This window comes from Papaver somniferum, chromosome 4 (genome assembly GCF_003573695.1).
Source record: "Papaver somniferum cultivar HN1 chromosome 4, ASM357369v1, whole genome shotgun sequence".
NCBI lineage: Eukaryota > Viridiplantae > Streptophyta > Magnoliopsida > Ranunculales > Papaveraceae > Papaver > Papaver somniferum.
In genome coordinates this window covers 92,195-109,082 of record NC_039361.1, presented here as the reverse complement: position 1 = coordinate 109,082, position 16,888 = coordinate 92,195, and the positions used below count along the sequence as shown (strand labels likewise).

Here is a 16,888-nt window from a genome sequence, read left to right as displayed (position 1 = left end):
CTAGTAATTTAGAAAACACTTATTGAAAGCTGGTATGCCGTTACTTTGCATTATGTCAATCTTTTTCCCATTTTCGTTCACTCAAATAAAGTGATATTTGTATGAGTTATTTCAAAACAATAATCATGTCACAACCAATGTTTCTTTATGGTTATGCCAAAAGCCTGTATGAGTCAGTCTCCAACATTTCATCGTCGAAGTCAATATGGATTCAATAATCCAAATATTATAGTGAATTACATTGCACTAGATTGACTCATTAGTTTCTCTAAAATATATTTCCTTCCAAATATATTAGATACTATAAAAGATGCAATCAGTTACATTCTCATCATTTTGATGTTCCACATGATATCCATTTGCACGGGTTACTTGAAAATTTAACAAGGTGTGATTATCTCTTGGTACATTTAAAGATTTTGCGACGTCTTTGTTCTATCTTGAAAAAAAAATGAGCAGTGTTGCGCTCGATAAGATAGGGATTTGGGCAAGCAAAGTTCTTGTTGCCATTAAAGTTGATGTGAAAATTGGTTGTTACTATGATACACATACACATTACATTGTATATACCAACACCTATGACCAGGTGCATTTCCAACTCTTTTATTATGATGGGAGCTAGAATTACATCTTAGATGATCCCATGTTCAATTGATACATATACTTTGGTGTCATTACTACTGGGAAAAAAAAAATATTTTTGTCTCATGATATATATGTCCCTTTTCACATGCTTTATATGAGTCGGTATGTCTAACCCTCATTACTTCGGGGTTCTTTCCATTTTCAATTTTTCTAAATTTAGCTTAATTTGAGAAATTTCTTTATCTCAATATGCCAAGAGAATCTCAATACACATGTCAACCACTTACGTTAGGTTGAATATATTGCTAAAGATAATTCTCTTGTTGTCATACTTCAACATATACCGGTTCGTTAGTATTATGGATGAAGTAGAGAAATGAAAATTTTATGACTCATATTATCTTTTGTGAGTTCTTCCACAAAAATTGGAATACATGTGATTTTATTCGAATGTATCTTTTGAAAACTACAGACAGATTAATAGTCGAGCAAGTGGATTACATTCCAAGGATCATTCAACTTTTGGGAAGAAAAAATCATGTACGCATTAATGGTGTTCAAGTACTTCTAAACCCAAAATAAATATATTTGAATTGAGTTGGTACAACCAATGAACAAAAAACGCCATTCAACTATAGCCAATATCATATCCAATAAAACAAAAAATAACATTACAACCAAAATTCTTAATGGACGAGATCAATAGTCATAATTTAAATTAACCGTTTATATGATATGGGCTTATCTTAAGGGGATAAAAAAAACAAAACTAGGCGTGTTCTAAAAATAGATAAATAAGCCCAACGAATATTCGATGTAAATGTAAACAGTTACATACCTTACATTTTGGTTCCCACTGTATATAAGCAGAACCGGAACTAGAACAACCTTGGTAGGATACATCCCACAACCAGAACCGGATTGGAACACAGTTGGATCGGCCTGGTTGGAACGGGTAACTATTCAGGAAGAACAAATCACCAACTCACCCACTTTTTATCATGACGTGTTGGCTTTTACTTTCTCTTTCACATAGATTTTTCCCATGGATGGAATTGTGGTTTCCCACCGACGTGATTAGCACATCATAAGAGTATAATATTAGAATACATGATTAGATCACGGCATAAACATGTTATAAAGAATATATTAACATGATAAAATTCATAAAATGTATTCACAACATATCGGATTTAATCTATTGGACGGCTATGCCAAAATCAAAATCATAGGAAAATCAAATCACATATCTATTTTGTTTCACAAAATCGCACCCAATACCTAACAACAATCAAAAAGACGGGACTCTCCTCTTCTCACGGATTGGAATCAATTTTCACACCCAAGCACACAAATCCATTACAAAATATAATCATTCCATTAGTTTTAGTATAGGGTTGATTCTATTTTTTTTTCGAAGTGACAGATTCTAAAAATGAAACCAAACAGCAGGGAAAAAAAAAAATAGAATATATATGATAAAATAGATAACTTAGCTTATTTGATTTCAGATTTCGCCATTAACGGTGTTGAAAAAAATCATCCATGTAAAAAAAAAAGAATCAATCTCGCTCCGCGGTATAGCATCGTGCGTGATAACGTGTTGCAGTAGAATATTAAGGGAAAAGGAAGAGGCAGAAAAAGAAAGGATTTCATTGATAAGAGAGTTCTCTAGTTACATGGGTACAATATACTTTATATACATGGAAAAGGGGAAACCCAAAAGACATCTGTTTTGGACCGCACACCTATGGGCTGTAATCCCTACAACATGCTGAAGATTTTAAAGATTGGAATAAAAATGTTTTCAAAGACATTTTTAAAAATAAGGAAAGGATTTTAAAACAAGCAGATAATGAAAATAGGAAACCTAATCATCTGATATCCGGGAAAAACTCTTCGGCTTAGAAAAAGAATTAGATACTTGGAATAAAATCGAAAATATCTACTTGCTAGAGAATAGTAGAGATAATTTTTTTAAAGAGCATGATAAATGTACTAAATATTTTTTGATGTGGTGGCGTGAAATAGAAAAAGGCACAATATAGTTCACTCTTTGAGGGACAATTCTGAATTGTGGCTAGAGGAAAAAGATCAGTTAGATGTCTTACTTAAGAACCATTTTCTAGGTATCAGTACAACTGCGGGTAATAATATTGATCATATTTTTGAGCATGTTATTCCTAAATATATATCGGATACAAAAAATGAGAATCTCATCAGAGTTCTAGATAAAGAGGAAGTTAAGAATGTGCATTTTACTATGAACTCGTGGGGATCACCTGGACCAGATGGATATCCTCCAGGTTTCTTTTAAAAACACTGGAGTTCATTGGAGGATGTTTACAGATTGGTTACAAAATTTTTTGAATTGGGTAAGCTTCCAGCAGCATTGAATGAAAATTTTGTTGCTTTAACTCCTAAAGTGGGAAATCCAATTACTCTAGTAGATTTCGGACCAATTAGTTTGAGTAATGCTCTTTATAAATTAATCTCTAAGATTTTAGCTACTAGATTGAAATCGGTTTTGGATAAAATTATAGCTCTGAATCAGTCGACATTTATTCCAAAACGGAAGATTGTGGATAATATAATTATTGCGCATGAAATGTTACATTTCATGAATACAAGCAAAACCTGGCTTTGAAGTTGGATTTATCTAACGCGTTTGATAAAATGGAATGACATTTTATTGTGCACATGTTTAAGAACTTTGGTTTTAGTGATAAATGGTGTGATGTAATTTTTGAGTGCATTTCAACTGTTAAATCTACTGTCCTGCCCAATGGGGTGCCAGGTTTGCAGTTTAGCCCAACAAGGGGTCTCCGACAAGGAGACCCTTTGTCTCCATATCTATTCATTACGACTTTAGAGGGATTGTCTACACTGTTAAGCTTTTTCAGGTGTGCAAATCAATAAAAACTGTCCTGTCATATCTCATCTACTGTTTGCAGATGATTACTTTATTTTCTGTAAAGTAGATATATCAGAAGTTAGACAAGTGATGAATATACTGGATGCTTTTAGTACATCTTCAGATCAGAACATAAGTTATCATCAATCAGGGGTTTTCTTCAGTAAAAAGGTACATAATAAGCACATAAAGATCCTAGCTAAAATGATGAGAGTTCGGAGAATATCAAAAGATGAAAAATATCTATGGACTCCATTATTTTTTAATAGGAAAAGAGCGCTGAATTTTAAACCATTACTGGAGAAAGAATATAAGACTTTGCACGGATGGAAAGCAAAATTACTGTCTCAAGCAGGTCGTACTGTGATGATAAATTCAACTTTGTCTTCTTTTTCAATATATCAGATGCAATGTTTTGAGTTGCCTTCAGCGGTACTTGACAAGTTTGATAATGTACAAAGGCATTTCTGGTGGAATAAAAGTAATCTTAGGAAAGCATATTATCTGAAAACTTGGTGTAGAATCTGCACACCTAAATCTTGTGGAGGTTTAGGTATACGAAATTCTCACAAAATGAATATCTCATTGTTGAGTAAGTTAAGGATGGAGATTATTGAATAACCCAAATCATTTATGGGTTAGACTGCTTAGGGGTAAATACTTTCCTAGAATTCACCCTTTTTATAAACACAAAATTGGTTAAAAAGACCAAAATCAAGAATTCCTGGGTGAAAAAGACTTGTACATTTTGATACTGTTTAAATGGACAAAAATTAAAAAGATACTGTTCAAATGGACAAAAATATAAAAATAGCCATGATGTAACCAGTTTCATCCTACCCATTTTCAAATATTTTTTCTTTTTTTTTAATTTATATAAGGATGCATCCAGTTTCATCCTTGCTATTTTTTAAGTTTAAGCCGCGATGAATCCAGTTTCATCCTTGCTATTTTTTTTGTCCATTTCACCCATACTAATTTTTAGAGGTCCATTTGAACCAGGTTTTAAATTTTTTTGGACAAATGACCCATTTTCCGTTTTATAAAAATAGATACTATAATGTTTCTTGGATATGGACTAGTATTATGAAGGGAATAGAATTCATAAAAGAACATAGTATCTGGGAGGTAGGAGATTGAAGAAATATTCACATCTCGAAAGATAACTGGATCCCTAGGCAAGGTATTTTATCTGATTGGCAGAATGATGAGCTAGTGTATGTTTCAGACCTTATAAATATGCAAGGTAATTGGGATATAGCCCTTATTGACTCGGTTTTTCCAACCAGTATTGCATCTAAGATCAAATCAATACACATTTGTAGTAATCAGGATACAATGAGATGGATAGGAAATAAAAATGGGGAGTTTACCACCAAGTCTGCATATCGTATATTCTCTAATAAACATAATAACAATTCAGATAAAATATGGAATCAAATATGGAAGATGAATTGTATTCTTAGAGTAATTCTATTTAGATTGAAAATGGCAGCAGATATATTACCTCTGAGAGCAAAAATGAGTTCAGTTTTAAAGCATGTGGATTCCGATTGTTTCTTATGTAACTCAAATGTGCCTGAAACTTCAGCACACTTATTTGTTCATTGTCCTTTTACTGCAGCAGTCTGGTTTGGTTTAGGTATTCAGAAGCCAAGTTATAATTTAGATTTTTCACTTGGATAAGAAAATGGTTTACTTCTGAACTTTGGGAGCGGAAAGAAATTTTTGGCGTCATATGCTGGAAAATTTGGAGTCATAGAAATGATGTCAACTTTAACAGGGAAAAGCCAGATCATGTAGAATGTATCAAGGAGATTAGAATTTTTTGAATGACTGGAAAAATTGTTCAGCACCGCATTATCAAAAAACAAAGAAAGGAAAAATAAAATAAACGGAAGTAATTCGGACAATGTAAAGCATGAGATCTTCATTGTTTATGCTTCTTATGATGAACTAGATGGTTCATATGGTGTTGGAATCATATACTGTCTGCATAATGTTATTGCTGACATTCTATTTTTTTTCCAGAAAATACCACAGGACCAGCTGAAGCAGAGGGATTAGCGATTTACAAAACTGTGCAATGGGAAAAGGAGTTGGACATAAATACTATCAAGGTTACAACAGATTATCAGGATGCAGTGAAATTTTTGGGCAATAAAACATCCTCCTGTGACTGAAGAGCTAAATCTATCTTGAAGGATGTCATATCTTGTGTGGGTAATAGTACTTTTGAATGTAATTATGTAAATAGGGGTTTTAACGGGGAGGAGGACAAACTGGCAAAATGGTGTCTTGTAAAAAGGAAATGTTTTGTAAATGATGATGCCAGTAGCATAAGCTTGAAAGCTAGAATTCTGGATGGTATTGTAAAAGGTCATAACTTCTTGTTGTACAGTGGCTAGTTCTTAATAAAACATTTTCTTATTAAAAAAAAAAACATTATCTAGCGACCCAAAATTCCAAAATCTGTAGCGTGAATCCGAAATTAACTAGTATCCCAATATATGCATCGCCTTGATGGCCCAAATCAATGCTGTTTAGAAATCAAAACTCTTGTCATCTTTAAAAAGGTGGTGCGTAGTCATCTTTAAAAAGGTGGTACGTATTTTGCCTCTGTCTAGAGATAGATCCACCGTTCAAAAGAGGTGGGACAAATCTGGACGTCCATAAATATCCATATCCCAACCAAACCTAAAGAGGAGGAACCTTATGAGGAGGCATTACAATCCAAATTTAAGAAGAAAAGGAACAAAGAATCAAGAAAATAGCAGAGAAAAGGAAACTCAAGGGAGGAGGGTGAACAGAGAGAGAAGATCAAGATATCTAAGCCCCTCTAAACCACGGAGAATCGAAGTACTTACAACAATTAAGGAGTCAGGTCATATACTTTTAAGGGAGGAATTTCGTTATTGCTTTCTTACTTGAGGAAAATGACAAAAGTCTAAACCCTAGTTTTTTTTTTCCCTACTCGAACTGCACATTTATTTATTCGTCTCTACAATTACTGTCAGCACCTCAAAACCTTAGAGAGAATAGAAGATAAAATCTTGGCTGAAGGATCACATGCTAGATAGATTCAACAGATAGTATTAGACGCATTAAGCAGATTTGGTCGTGCTGCAACTCTAATCAAGAAAAGGAAGTTCACTCCAGAGTTCGAATGGCTATATTCAATATTTAATTCTCGCTGCTATTTGTTTTTGAACTTGGGTGTAGCTTAGACTGCTAAACAGATGTAAGATTGCAAGATACCACCAAGAGCTCAGTTTTTTCCTTTCACTTTGTAAAACTGCAGATTGTAACTATGGTTATGTTTGTATACCTTGCTGCATAATGAAATTATGATTGTTTTGGAGTCAAAAGGTTTATATAGGTCGAAATGGAAGGGGAACAAACAGATTAGTGTTATAAGTTTCCAAAAAGTCTGGATGAACCGCCATAAAAACAACACAAAAAAACCCGCTACTCACATTACATGCCCCTGCTAAACTCCCGAGGGGTGGGGCCCACTTGGAACCACAAAACTCACATAAACCGTGAGAGGCGATTTTTTCTTAGTTTTTTTGGTGGTTTGTTTTTAATCGCGCATAAGTTTCAATGTGTAAATTATGGAAATGGTACGATTCCAAATTTCGAAACAACTGAAACTTCAAATAGAGAAAAGATATATAAGGTGGGGAATTAAAAATTATACTTTTGAGTTGAGTGGGTATAGTTGCTTTTTTCTGCTGATCCTTATCCGAATTAGCAATTCGGGATACAAACAGTAGTTCGGGACGGTATACGTACATGAATTATTCGGATACATAAGTGTATAATTCGTTATAGGAATGTGAGTTCGGTATTCAAAATCCTGCATTATTAAATAATACAATTTTAGAATTTTATTAGGGGAATGTGTAGTTTGTGCTAAACATTGAATATACATTAAATATCATTTAATTAGATCACCAACGAGCTGTTGGTCCAGTGGCGCCGAGATAGTTCAAGGGATCTTGACGCCCTGAGTTCGATCGATTCCCATCTCAAATTTTTGTGAAAACAACATTTAAGGGGATGGAAATGGACAGTTGGGCTCGAGTTACCTCTGGCCCAATATGATAAGGGAAGGAATCGGAGTTGGGCTTCAGTAAACCAAGGCGAATCAGTACGCCGAACTTTCATACCGCACGAATTATTTGTGCATGATTCGGATCCCCATATAGTTCGCTTACCAGGGACGGTGTTTGAAGAATTCGGGCGATTCGGATTCGTTCGTGAATAATTCCCCAAATTACTAACTACGGTCCTCATATTTAAGAAAGATGCGTTTAGTTTTTTCTTTTCAATAAAATCTAGATTCACCACGTGACACAGAAATGGTGGGGTTTTCCTATTCGGTGTGTTTTTCGGTGATGGATTTACGGTGTGTAAAGAACGACCTGAGCTAAGTTGGGACAAGTGCATAAAGAACGACCTAAGCAACCGAAATCTGTCACCAGAACAGGCGTTGGACATACAACCATGGAGGGAGGCAATACGCGTGGTAGAGGTGGGTTTCAGGTATGTAGACTAACAACCCTCCCCTTATTTATTGTCCCTTTATTGCCCCTTTATTTCCTATAAATTTCTGTACAACTCAATCAGCGAACACGTAAAGGCAATCCTGCAGTATTTGAAGGGGGAACCCCTGTAGGCTGCAGTTGGCAGGATTGTGAAGGGGAAACACCTCGTAGCTTCTGCAACCAGGACATGGTGTAAGTATATCCGCATTAATGGTCGAGAATTCGTAATCCCATTAACACGGTGATTATTGTCCATCTGGCCCAAAAATAAAAACCATCGCGACGCGGGTAGCGTCAAGTATTTTTGCTTGCCGTAGTGTAAGTTGTGCGAGGCTCGGACAGGCCGGCGTAAAACCTATGTTCGACTCTTAGGAAATATTCTCTAGTCGACCCGGTACTTGCTACTGGAAAAGACTTTGAATTTGGATTTGGATTCACTATGTGTTCCTCGGTGATGGATTCACGGTCTGTCTAGCACAGCCGTTCTCTTTTTTATGATTTAGTTTCACTGTTATGCTGTGTAGTCCTGAACTTGAAAGTCTTGATTACAGATGTGGCATGTTTAAGGTGCAATTTCCCATGTCGTTGAGCTAAGGGCACTACTGTGTAATTACACAATCACCGTTAACATGTTGCATTTGTAATTCACCACTATCGTAATCTCCTCCTCCTACGTGTGTCATCGCAATGTGCCAACAAATGCAGCTTCGGCGTTCATGACAGCTCCTTTCTTGAGCGTTAGTCACAGGGACAAACACTCACTTGTCAGGTTATTTGACTGATGTTGGATTTGTAATAATGGAGAGAGGAGTATGTGTGCAAGTGAATCTCCCCAATTGGCGTCTCTATCCAGTAGTCAGATATTTTGGATGGAGTGAAGATCGAGTGCTCTCCAATTTATACTAGAGGTTTGCTCGTTGGTTCAACGCACTTCATTCTCTTATTAAGTTGTCAAAAAATCCATGCATGCAGTGTACTCCATGTATAATCTCTCATGAATCTATCTGCCAACTTATCACTCAGTAGTGGACCGACAAGCAGTGTACCCATGAGATCTCTCGCTACTCCAAAGACGGGAGGGTTTCTTCTTGCTAAGGTTATAGGATTCTTTCGCCAAGGTACTACTTCTTACTTGGTGTTTTGATAGAGAGGTACTCACAATAGCATGCTAGCTAGCATATTCCTTTTTGCCTAAAAAACAATTCTTAATTATACTCCCCAATGAATGAGCGGAGCCAATTAGCACATCGATGCCAGATGTTCACCCTTACTGTATTACTGTCTTTTATCAATTGCCATTTCAGTATCATTCTTTAGAGGTGCAAAATTTCCTTTAGTGGGATGTTAATGCATGTCTTCTTGCGTTCTTCATAACTCCCACGGGTTCTTTTGGTGTGAAAAATTCAAAGATGAGCTTGTTACGATGCTTTTATAGTGCTTCCATTTCAGCTATTTGGTGCTGATCTTAACTTACTTTTCCTACATCTACTCCCTAAATACTTACATGCTCTGCTATACATTGCAGCTGAAGATGAAGCTTTTATGACCATTAATCGAGAGATGGGTTAGAATTCCATCCCAAGTGAACAGAGAGAAGATGGTTTGACACTGTTCAGGCCAAATGAGGACTGGTCTGGCTTGGAGAGCACTGCCTTTGGCTGGCAAAAGTATATCCGAATTGTTGGCAGAGTTGAACAACACTGCCGAAGAAGTTGAAGCAGAAATACTAGTTCCAAGAGTAGGGGAGTTTTTTTCCCTGTGATGTCACTGTGAACCGAACGGAAGATGATTGATTTATGGAAAAATTATTTTGATTCTATTTTCTTACGGTTGTAAAGATTTTATCTTCATAAATTGACTTGAAATGGTTTTCATTCTGATGGACTGAAATAATTTCTTTTAAATTGTAATTTTCTTTCTTCTTTTTTTTGTAGCTCTCTACTATAACTAAGCTAGGTGTATTTTTCTCTTTTGAGTTTCAACTTATCACTGTCTTGGTGGTAAGTTGACCTTTTTTTAATATATTGACCTTTTTGAGTCAATAAATAAATAAATAATTTTTTAAAGTTGGAGGCCGGTGGACATGGTTCACCAAAAGCTTGTGTTTTAGTTTTACTGTTTTTAGAACTTTGTATTACTTAATCTATCTGGGATCAAATACCATGTCTTAAGTTAACGTTAGGCCCAAAATATCAAAGCCCACCCTCTTATGAGTTCCTCGCCACTGCATTTATTTCTGATGCTGCATCATGCAACAAACCTGAGAGTTATACGACCAAGCTAACATGTTAGTTACCGTTTTTCATTTCTCCCACTAGTATAATTTTGTAAAGCTTAGAATAGAAAAAGTAGTTATTTTGTATAAATTACCTAGTTTGACTCTTTGTTGTGTACTTTAGAAATAAAGAAAAATCTGATTGAGATGCAGGAGGAAATTGAATTATTCCCAAAAGTAATGACCAATTGATTAATGGTTTCAATGTAGTTGACCTCTGGTTCAAAATTTTATAGAGAATGTCTATGAAAGCCACTTGAACCAAGAATTCGGCCTTATAACTTGTTTCGATCATGATGAATTCATCACTACAAAGATTCTCAATGTAAAATTAAAATTATATAATATATAAAAAAAAATGGGTCATTTGTCCAAATATTTTTAAAACATGGTTTTAATGGACGGGTAAAAATTAGTTTGGGTGAAATAGATACACAAAAATAGCAAGAATGAAACTGGATTTATCCTGGCCTAAAACTTGAAAAAGAGTGAGGATAAAACTGGATGCATCCTGATGTAAATTAAAAAGAAGAAAAAACATTTGAAAATGGGTAGGATAAAACTGTTTACATCCTGGCTATTTTTTAATTTTCGTTCATGTCTAACATTGTAACTGAACATGTCTAACGAAAATAGTATTTTGCCCATTATGCTAATGTCGTGAGATTCAGGAGAATCAGGACAGTCTCCACAAAAAGTGCATGAGCTGCATGTCCATACATTTGTGTTGTAACATATCCAAAGAATTAAATTTTCTATGCATTGCACACCATAGTAAAAAGCTTACTTTTGTTGGAATACCAGGTTTCCAAACCGATTATGCTAATCTCAAACACTAGCTCGCCAGCATTTGGGGACATCCCCTAAAATTTGAAAATTACACCAGCTAGTTAGCTAAGATGTGGAAATTGGCAGACGAAACTCAAAATTCAATTTGTATTCAATGATTTTGCCAGAATACCGTGTTTAAATTTAGTTACAAATTAGTACTCTCAGCTAATAGATAATCGCAAACCACACAATTTTTGATGTGAAATCTCAAAGATCAAATACGTCGATCCAAAATTTGTTTTATGACCCAAACCTATCACTGCGATCCAAATCATCGTTATAATCTAAAATATTTAGCTCGATATAATCTCGTGGCTCGTGACCCAAGATTGCAAAATCTGTAGTGTGAATAGTATCCCAACATTTGCGTCCCCGCCACGGCCTAAATATACACGGATGAGAATTCAAAATTCTTGTCATCAATAAATGAGTGCGGTACTTTCACTTTCGTTTTTTATCCTCCAAGAAAGATATTTAGCAATGATAGGCAATATTTACTAAAAATTAAATTTTCGGAAAATGGATCATTTGTCCAAATATTTTTAAAACATGGTTCAAATGGACGAGTAAAAATTATTCTGGGTGAAATGGACACCAAAAAAATAGAAAGGATGAAACTGGATTCATCCTGACTTAAAATTAAAAAATAACAAGGATGAAACTGGATGCATCCTGATGTAAATTAAAAATAAGAAAAAGTATTTGAAAATGGGTAGGATGAAACTGTTTACATCCTGGTTATTTTTACATTTTTGTCCATTTAAACAGTATCAAAATCTAAATGTCCTTTTCACCCAGGAATTGTTGATTTTGGTCTTTCTAACCAATTTTGTGTTAAATTTTATGGTTTTTTCGAAATTTTATTAAATGGAGAAGAATCCGTTGACATGGTTATAATGACATAATCCGTTGACATGGTTATCATTTTTCTACCAAACCCAACCGACAATGTATTTAAAGCTAATATTTGGGTGACATGTTCCTCGTATAAAACTCTACATTCATATTAAAATTGAGAGTATTCCGAAATGCGCAACTTCATCATCCACAAATTTTAATTTCAACCGTTAATCTTCAACGACTGATATTCAAAATGGTAGATGGTAGTCTTATACATCTCGGAATGCTCTCATTTTTGGTGGGAGTGTAGAGACTTATAAGAAGAACATGTCATCAAAAAATTAGCTTCAAATTCATTGCTGGTTGAGTTTGGTAGAGAAAATGACGCTAAAATGTCAAGATTATGTCAGTATAACCATGTCAACGGATCCTACCCCTTATTAAATTGTACAAACGTTTAGATGTCCTTTAATTTTTTGGATTAGTTTTTTTTTAAATTTATTTCGCTGTTCCGTTGTTTAGTCCTGATTTTGAATTTATCGTCCATTAAAAGGAGTAATATACTAGAGATGTTAATTCCATGTTTTTCTTTATTTGATATTCGAAATTACAATTTACAAGGCAAGATAAAAAACAAAACGAAACGTAAAACTAAGCTCTCCAGCAAATGAGATATGCAGTGTATGCAGGAGTTGAGCTACATACCGTGGATATTGTTGAAGGCTGTGCAGTTTGTGCTAACTCCATTTGGATACAGAGAGCCTGACATACTCTAGCTAGTGTACACCGCAATACCGGTACTATAGTCATTAGAGAAGGTGTCCAGTTGGTTTTATAAGTTGGACGCGAACAAATTAATGCATGAGTTTTCACATTGGTTCTAGATATATAGTATTGGATAACACTTGATTTTCCAAATGGCCTTAAAACTTCAAGTCCATCAATTTCTGTTGCATCATGCAACGAACCTGTCAATTACACGGCAAAACTAACATGTCCAGAATGGTGTTTAGTTTTCATGTCACTTCTGTATAATTAATTATAAATTAGTCTACAAGTTTGTATCAAATTTATAGTGAAAAGCTAAGGGTTCCTATGTTCCCTATATATTCAGAAAGTAATAAAAGATCTAAAGAATTGAGATGTAAGAGAGAATTGAATTGTTGCAAAGAAAAAAAAAACGTCACAAAAGTATTGTGGTTTCTATACAGTGAAATATATGAAGAACTTTCTGGTCGCTAGTCTATAGAAAAATAAAATAAATTAGAGAAGAAATAACTGAAACTACTTGTTCATTTTGTATCGATATTAAAATAAGAGTTAATTAGTGTTTGGGTCGTAAGTTTTGGTATTGTCTTTGAGTTTGGGTCGTAAGTTTGTCCATTTTAGAGTTTGGGTCGTTGACCCGTTAATCAACCTGGTCAATTGGTCAAACTGTTAGTATTATCTGACGACCGTCAACTTCTATTAATTAACTTATTTACACGTTTGCCATTAATCATTTTTGTCTTCCCAGATTCCCCTTCTCTTATTATCGTATCTTCTTTTCACTTTAGATCTAGATACCAGAAACGCCGAGAGGAAATTCAGAGATTCAAAGAAAAAAAAACTCATTTATCTTCTTTATTAGCTCGACACATGAACGTTTCCTGTTAAGTGCGATGATTATGACGAGTTGATGAAAGAGGATAGAGGCGAGTTTGCTGGTTCTGAGATTTTAAGATGAAGAAAGGAGCAGTTGACGTTAGATAAGTGAATCAGAGCTATATACAGCACAACCAAGTAAGTAAAATCAAACCCACACATTTTTTTTGCCCAAATTCCATGTTTAATTGTGTTAATTTGATAATGCAATGAAATTTTATTTCTAGGGTTTATATTATAATTGGAATTGAATGATTAATTTGATGTAACTGAACATGGGTATTTCTGATTTGGTGAAAATTGAAAATTAGGGTTTGTGTAAGTAGAACAAGGGTGGTAATTCTATCATGATTGAGTGAAATTGAATGATGTAAACATGATATGAATTACAATTACATTGATATAAACGACTATTAGTTATATTGAAATATCAATATCATAAGAATATGTAATTGAGGTATGGAAAATGGCTACTTTCATACATTTAATTTCACTGAAGTGTCAATCCAATGTAGGGAATGAACTGTCAGGAGTTCATAGACGTGTATGGTTAGAAATCAATCTAGTATTAGATATATAAAGAAAATGATGCAGCAGCAGCTGAAATATATTGTCTCGATAGAAATTATGGGAGGAGAAATAGATATCATAGATTCTGTTCGAATTAAGGAAAAAGAATTGTCGGAGGCAGAGCTGGCAGTGCTATTGGAGCTGTTAGAGGTAGAGGAGGTAGAGCTGGAGTTGTTGGAGTCAGAGGTACTGGTGCAACTGCAGCTGTTGGAACTCAGTCTTCCCAAACTTCCACAATAACCCAACAAACTCCAAGAGGAAGAGGAACTGGAATTGGTAGAGCTGGTAATGCTAGAATGAGGGGTGGAAATAGTGGACTGCAAGTTATCCAGTGGAGAACATGACTAGGAGGAATGCTTCTCTGATGGAAATGACTCAAGACCAACCACCTGCAAAGAGAGGCAAGCAATCAAAGAAAAGAACAGTCGTGCAGTGGTATCAGGTAAGCTTGTTTTATTAGAACTGAAATTGGATTAAGTGTAGTATAGTTTCATGGTAAACAAGTATATTCAGTACTTTTAACTTACTTTCTTTTGGATGCAAAATTGATCTTGGAAGCAAAACTGAAGTTGTGGTATGTTAACTGTTAACATGAAATACAATTGATTTTTTTTGTTAAACTGGACCTGTTTTATATGTTGTCATATTATTTTTAGATCAGACTATTTCTTTTCCTTTCATCATATATGTAACTTCATCTATTCTATTTGTATGAGAGTTGCTGGTACGAATAACTCAGGCAGTTCTACTTGTATTTTTTGGGTTATAATTGTTTGAACAAGATGTCGGATTTGTTTTTACATCTTATGAAGGCATGCAACGGAATGAATGTCATCCACACATCTCGGAGCAATTTGGACCATAGATTCTTTCAGTGATAGCACGTGATTTTTAAGTGTGCACGTGTGTGAAACATTTAACGGAGTGTCAAACTGCGTAAATAAGTTAATTGACGGAAGTTAATGGACGTCAGATGACACTAACAGTTTGACCAGTTGACTTGGTTGACTAACGGGTCGACGACCCAAACTCTAAAACGGACAAACTTACGACCCAAACTCAAATACATACTAAAACTTACGATCCAAACACTAATTAACTCTTAAAATAAAAATGTAGGTTATGTATTATATTACGGTTTAAAATTAAAACACTTTGCAATTTATTAGGGGTTACCAAATTCGGCGGAAAATTACCGAATCTTATACCATTTACGAACCTATTTCGTAGCACTGACAATCTTCGATTGAATTTGGTAACCCTGAAGTAACCTTGAACATTTTGATCAACGATAGTTTTCTTTTTTGCAGTCCATTAACAATCACTTCTATGTGACGACATCCGGAAACACTATTATTACAGTTGAAGGCTTCACTGAACTTTCTAATTATTACAGCATACAGATATAACTGGTTACACCTTCTCATCTCCTCTTTAAATTTCAGTGAACCTTTGGAAAATGAAAAATAGAAGAAACGGAAAAAAAAAGTAAAAAGAGAGAGAAGCCAAACCATACATTCTTGCGGAAAATAACTGTTGCAATTTCTCAGCATTCATCTAGGAATTATTACCGACCCAATCTTACCTGCCTCCAAGCTATTTTGTGCAGAATCCAAAGTAGAAATACCAGCGTAAGAGCTCAAAGGCACACTGTAGAGGTCAGTTTCAACCTGATTAAACTGCACGTTCTTTGAATCTTCGTCTCTTGGTTGATAAATTTGATGTGTATGTATCTCTAAGTCTTTCAAACCTTCTAGACTTGTTGCAACTTGTTTCATTGTAGGGCGATCTTCCCCTTTTAAGCTTAGGCATCTCTCATTCGAAACTCGAGCCTCAAGAAGTTGGAACCAATTATTTGCTTCCATGGAGGAAACAAAATATGTAGCTAAATTCCTTTGTTCTTCTGATCTCCCGAAAGAAAGAGGTTTTTCTCCAATTAACAGTTCTACTACAACTACGCCCAAACTATAAACATCACTTTTCTCTGTCAACTGGCTTGTATTAAAATATTCTGGATCCAAATACCCCAATGTCCCTTGAACCATATGTTTACCCATGTTTGATCTAGAGGAACCAACCGTGACGCTCCAAAATCTGATACTTTTGCAGTATAATTTTCGTCTAGCAATATGTTAGTAGACTTTATATCTCTATGAATAATAGGGGTAGAGGCAGCAGAGTGTAAATATGAAAGCGCATTTGCAGTTTCTGTAGCAATCGTCAAACGACTTTTCCAAGAAATGGTGGCAAAGCCGCCCTTGTCATGGATATGTTCAGAAAGGGTGCCTCTAGAAACATACTCATATACAAGCAAAGGAACTTCAGTCTCCAGACAACAACCTAACAGCTTTACTACGTTCCGATGATTAATTTGAGTTAGAATAATAACCTCATTTATGAATTGCTCAATCTGACTCTGGTCGACTAATTTCGACTTCTTAATGGCAAATATACGGTTATCGAATAAAGTTCCTGTAGTTACCAAAGCATAAGTCGACACGTGGCCATAGGAAGGCGCGGGAATCTGGTGAAAAGATCTTACTTCAAACCCCGAGATTCGCCGTCAGGGACTTGTCAAATCAAGTCAGAATTATCCTTATCCACACGACAACGAAGTAAAGTTTGGGACGAGGTAACTCGCCAAAGGGGACGAAGAGCGCGAAAGGAATCAGATGTCCA

At 35.1% G+C, this 16,888-nt stretch overlaps 1 protein-coding gene across 1 annotated transcript; it reads right to left on the bottom strand.

Moving 5' to 3' along the window:
• Positions 1–14,553: 14,553 nt before the first annotated feature.
• On the bottom strand, positions 14,554–16,266 carry LOC113274459 (wall-associated receptor kinase 5-like). The gene is made up of 3 exons (XM_026523842.1): positions 15,795–16,266; positions 15,604–15,659; positions 14,554–14,598 (listed from the first exon to the last, which is right to left on the bottom strand). Exons 1-3 carry the CDS (start codon positions 16,264–16,266, stop codon positions 14,554–14,556), a joined length of 573 nt encoding a protein of 190 aa, XP_026379627.1.
• Positions 16,267–16,888: the final 622 nt, after the last annotated feature.

What these genes read in the sequence shown, in the direction of transcription:
- LOC113274459 (XM_026523842.1), bottom strand. Translation starts at nt 16,266, where the DNA reads ATGGGTAAACATATGGTTCAAGGGACATTGGGGTATTTGGATCCAGAA. An exon ending in ACAAAATAGCTTGGAGGCAG is followed by an intron (nt 15,660 to 15,794) that starts GTAAGATTGGGT and finishes CATTTTCCAAAG; the next exon opens with GTTCACTGAAATTTAAAGAG. An exon ending in ACCAGTTATATCTGTATGCT is followed by an intron (nt 14,599 to 15,603) that starts GTAATAATTAGA and finishes CTCTCTTTGCAG; the next exon opens with GTGGTTGGTCTTGAGTCATT.